Source organism: Lactuca serriola, chromosome 6, assembly GCF_051521515.1.
Source record: "Lactuca serriola cultivar US96UC23 chromosome 6, Lser_US96UC23_V15, whole genome shotgun sequence".
In the NCBI taxonomy this organism is placed as follows: Eukaryota; Viridiplantae; Streptophyta; class Magnoliopsida; order Asterales; family Asteraceae; genus Lactuca; species Lactuca serriola.
In genome coordinates, this window is record NC_136413.1 from 50206285 (window position 1) to 50211815 (window position 5531).

The 5531-nt window shown below is 35.2% G+C and overlaps 1 protein-coding gene across 1 annotated transcript; it reads left to right on the forward strand.

Annotated features, from left to right (window-relative positions):
* The first annotated feature begins 4228 nt into the window (after nt 1–4228).
* LOC145058125 (transcription repressor OFP12-like) lies at nt 4229–5162 on the forward strand. Its single transcript, XM_079006042.1, has one exon. It carries the CDS (start codon nt 4278–4280, stop codon nt 4842–4844), a length of 567 nt encoding a protein of 188 aa, XP_078862168.1. The 5' UTR covers nt 4229–4277; the 3' UTR covers nt 4845–5162.
* Nucleotides 5163–5531: the final 369 nt, after the last annotated feature.

Below are 5531 nucleotides of genomic sequence, written 5' to 3' on the forward strand. Positions count from 1 at the left end.
CAGATGCTTTCCAAGGGTCAAATTACTCCCAAACAACTTGGGAAGACGGTCAGAAAAGTCTCGGGTTCTATGAATCTCATGCCCCACAAGGTTTCGGTTAACCCAAAGCCGTTGCCGTTGCCAATTCTTCTTCAGAGCGTCTTGTTCAGAAATCAACTGACGAATGCCTCTTCTCTTCGCTAAAGTGCGAACTCCGGAATTCGTAGTCGAATAGAAAAAGTAACTGAAAACCAAGAAAGTTGGTACATAACCCAGGGATCGACAAATCAGTTTAAAACCGACGATTTTATTAACAGCGCTTGGGGTCAACTCGTCAACGGAAAAGCCATAGTGGTCCACAATCATGTTGAAGAAATTAGATGTCGGAAAGTGTAGCCCCACTTCGAATAGAGGGATCGGAACTCCCACCATCTCTTGAGGGCAGTCGTAGATCGATACCCCCTTTGTCGGAATCATTACGCCATGCTCCGGTAAGAAGCCGAAGCGGTCTTGCAGAAATTGGAACTCCTCGGCAGTAAGGACTCTACCGTAGCGATCCATTTTCGAAAAAAGGATGAACAATCGAAAAAGAAGTTAACGAAATACCCAGATTGATACAACAAAGCCAAAATGGGGATGTGAGGATGAAAATCCTGGGGGAAATGGAGGATTTTAAAGGGGAAAATGGCGTCACGAACCGTCTCCCAACGGGACTGCCACATACTGACGGCGCTGCCTAAGGTCTGTCAAATGATAGAACTAATCTCGGGCATACACGTGTTGAGATATAGACTCGAACGGCGACGATGTCAAAGCTGACGCATACACCTACAAGTATAAGGGACTTGTTAAAGTATCTCTCAGGGGTACGTCAAAAAAGAAGTCAAACTAACACCAGGCTTGGCCTGGTTAGAACCCATTCTAAAGCCAAGTTCGGGCCTTTGCCAATGCGAAGAGCGTTGATATGGCGATTAAGGTGCAGATTCGCGCCTTAACCCCTTCTCTAAGAAATTACATCCTGGCAAACGTGAGACCAATCAGAGAGTCCCACTCACCTATTAGACGATAGCCGCGATCTTCATAAACGTTTAGAAAATCTCCTTCTAGCCAATGAGGGAATGAGGCAAAAGACGTGACGGAGGACCTCCAATATGGGTCCACCATGTCGCACCTCACGAGGGAATCCTCAACATAATAAGTTGAGGGACATGCCTCTTAAACAAGTGTAAAAGGATCCTTCTTCCATACAAGGAAGGGGACGAAATTCTCTCTTTCCTGTAATCTTCTACTATCTTTCTCAGATCTCATACTAACTTGATCGTTGGAGCTTCGTCTTGGGAACTCCTCCCGGACGTCGACTAACGGTCATCTCTCTCTTTTGCACCGTGATAACAGGAGAAGATACCCACACGGTTCTCCCCTGCAGTTCCGACTCCATCCTCTCCAGCATATCACAACACTTTCCGAATTGATATTTCCACCCTATTCTTGGGTTAAAGGAAATCCAGTCTAGGAGAATCCAAAAGGACACTTGTGTAGCTAGGCATAGAAACACAAGCCAAATCGCCAGAGGGTTTTGAGTTCGTATAGAAGAAGGAGAACTGATGAAAGGTTATCTTTACGGCTCAAAAGAGGAGCCGTATAAATACATGACAAATTAGGGTTAATCTTCTATATTAGTTAGGGAAATCACGAAATTAATGGTATAATCAATGGTTACCAATGTTGATAAGATTTATCAATTAGCCATAATCATTCATATAAATTTGTATTTTTGATAATGTAACTAACTCAAATTTCCAAAGACCTTTTGGGGCTCTGTCCCTTGGACTCCGCTAGGGGCTCTACCCTTAGCACCATGCAAGGGGGCGCGGCCCCCTTGACCTCTGTCTTTCTGTCGTACCGGCTTATAATTCGATCTTATATATGCATGCACTCCGCATTCACCAAACATATAATATAGAGTACAAACGATAAACCCCTTAGCTCACATGTCAGTTTCAATTACACAAAATGTCAGGTGACACTAAAATCACAAACACAAATTACCTAAAAGATTTTTAAAAAGTTGCATACAAATAAACTTATTATTTTCGTGTCGAAAGTTTAGACCCTAGCCTTACCCATTTATTTTTATGTCGTGTCGTATCAAACCATTTAATTAAACGGGTTTAAATCCCTAACTCAAGCACATTTATTTGCTTGTCGGGTCGGTGTCTAAAATTAACACCTATACCCACAATAAAAATATAACAACTGATTAAAGACTAAAACGTTAAGAGTGAAATAGTAATTTTCTATTTAACGGGAGAAAATAAACTGTCAACGATAAGCACTTAATTCAAAAACAAATTGAAACCGTATAGATGAAATCAAAAACAAAATCTTTCAGGACCTAATCCATAATTTTCGTTAAGTATAGGGACTATTATGTAATTTACTCCTAAGAAAACCCATAAACGGCTCTTTTATTTAAAGTGAAAAAAGAAATGGAGTGTATGAAATTGATGTTATCCAGTGGGATCTGCGATCCATTGGAGTTAAATCAGCCGGTTTATATGGGTTCTTTCTATTTTTTATTTGTGGAGATGCAATTACAATTTATACAAAAATAGATACTTAATTGCTTTAATTAATCCCAAAGATAAATGACCTACTGTCATATGCCAGCTTCCAAACTCTTCCATTTATACCTTATTACCATTATTTTATTTTATTTTGGCAGGATCTGTGATATTTTGTGCTCTATTCCTTGGGTTACCATTAAATTAATAATTTCAGATTTTTTAATAATAACACAAATTAGGTTACAAGTATTTTACTACATTGTCATAAATGCCACTTGATAACGTGAACTAGAACTATGAATTGATAAAATCATTTAGATTGTGGTGATTTTACTACATTGTCACAAAAGTTTGCTCGAAACTATCATTTGGTAAGTTCCCTAATTGAACTATGAATTTTATTTGTCTCCAAAATAAGTTTAAAATTAACTTTTTTTAAAGAATGGAATATATATATATACTTATCAACTAAAAACATTAAAAGAGAAAGGTTAAGAAGTACAACATAATTAAAGAGGTAGGGGGTGTTACAGTTTTCAAGTTAGAAAAAGTGTTCACATCTTCAGGTTATCCATCCATTGAAATTTACTTTACTTTGGTCTCACATAGGTTTATTAGTTTACAAAACAAGGAACTTTTTTTATTTGAATTTGCTTAATAGTAAGTATTTATTTAGATAGTGTTTGGTATATGAAACTGGATTGGATAAAACTGACTTGAATTAGATTGAAGAGAACCGGACAAAAACCTTTTTTATAATTTTTGGTGAAAATACAACATAACAAAACTAAAATATATTTTTTAATCTTTATTATAATTAATTTTATCTGATTAGAGTACGTGTGATGATAAATAAAATACTTAAGACCCTATACACTTAATCGAATTTTCAGAAAAAAAAAAGAAAGAAAAAGTATACGCTAACAAAATTTAAGTAAATAAAATTAAAAACTTACTTAGTAAAAAGATGACCAAATTTGTAGATCACTTGACATTGACCTTCATCTATTTGATGTAGTCGTGTATGTTTTAAATAATCAGTGATTACTTAAAATACAATTAGAAATCTGAAAACATATTTGCTGTTTATGACTTAATCCAAAAAAAATAAAGATTTTTAGGTTGTTGGTTAGTTAGATTATGCTGAAATCTATTAACTATAAATATAAATATAAATACCTTTATTTTCATGAAATCCAAGTATATCTTGTACTTACGTTACCTATTTATATACATAAAAAAACGTAATTGATTCTTCAAAGTTCAAAGTCTCTTACTTACCAATAATATACTCTTTGTATTTTGTGAAAAGCAATAAACTTTACATACACATAATATAAATTTAAATACTTTTTAAAAATGTATATGAATTATTTCCGAAAACATAAATACAAGGTCAAGTAATCGCAATATAAATTTATTTCATAAATATATGGCTTTTATAACTCAAAATTAAAATATAATCAATTTTATATATATTAACCTAATATTTATTATTTATTAGATTAGACTGAACTTATTGAATCGATTTTTTTTTAGAAAAATATATATTTTTTTGGAGGGAATGACTATAATCTGTCAAACTCTGTGATTGGACTGTGACGAAAAAGAAAATTAAGGTACTGTGACGTTAGCATGTACTTGTTGGTAAGAAAACAGAATTTATAGAGAGAAACAAAAACTTTCATCACATGAGTCAACTTCTTCTGCTTCCCTCTCCTTCACCCCACTATGCCTACAATCAACAAAAAGCTCTTACTCAACACCACCGCCGTCAGCGTCGGATGCGGCGGCGGCTGCCGGAGATTCAACCTCTCCAAGATCTTCAACCCAAAACCCAACAAATACAAACGAAACCACACCCACTACTACCCCGACAACCACCGGCGTCACCACAACCACCACCACTCCTCCACCTCCACCTCATGGAACACCACCCCAACAACCACCACCACCACCCCAACCGCAACCTCATTCTCACCCAACACCTCAGAGTCGACCCTGGACGAGTCTGAAGTTAGCTTGAGAGCGGTTCAAGGGTTTGGGAAGATCGGCGGCAACAGTCTGGCGGTGGAGAAAGATTCCGACGACCCGTATGTCGATTTCAGGGATTCAATGCTGCAGATGATAATGGAGAAAGAGATATACGGGAGAGAAGATCTGAGGGAGCTTCTCAACTGTTTCTTGCAGCTTAACTCACCATATTACCATGGAATCATCATCAGAGCTTTCACTGAAATCTGGAACAATGTTTTGGCTTCGAAGCTCATGCATGGGGAACGATCCATGTACATGTGAATCCATCAACTCTTTGCACGTGACTTCAACCAAGTCTTGATTATATGCGACTATCTATCTATCTACTTTAAGTTTTGATTTTGTTATATTATGTGACACAAAATCAAAATAGCGTCTAAGTATGTGATGTTATTAGCACTTTAAAAATGTCTACTTTATGTGTGCTTTCTGTTTTTAAGTCAAGTAGTTTTAGTTAGATATAGTTGAAGTTGTAGACTTTATTTTCAAGTGCTACTAACATCATTTATAATGTAATGTTTTAGTTTGTTTTATTATCTTAAAATGATGATTTAAGCCATCTATTATGGTTATTTTCTACACCTTTTTTGTCTTGAGTGTTCCTTGAATTCTTAACCTTTGGGTAAGAATACCCGACTTTCTGTTATTAATTTTGGTTATTAATTTTAAACTTGATGCATAAAGTGTGGTATTTATTAAACTTTAATAATATTACTGTCTTAAAAAGCTTCTTTTAGTGTCGTAAATTAAAAAAGTAAAGAGAATTTAAAAGGTAATGACATTGATTCTTTTACTTTACATGTTTTTGTTATGTAGTATTTTTATGGTTCAAATTATTAAATATTAAAAAACTTGGTTAAGAATGTAATTGATCGAAATTCGTATACAATATATTTAAATGTTTATATCGTTTTAGCTGATAAATCATATTCTTTATTTTTGAAAAAA

Coding starts and splice junctions, on each gene's coding strand:
- LOC145058125 (XM_079006042.1), top strand. CDS start 4,278: ATGCCTACAATCAACAAAAAGCTCTTACTCAACACCACCGCCGTCAGC.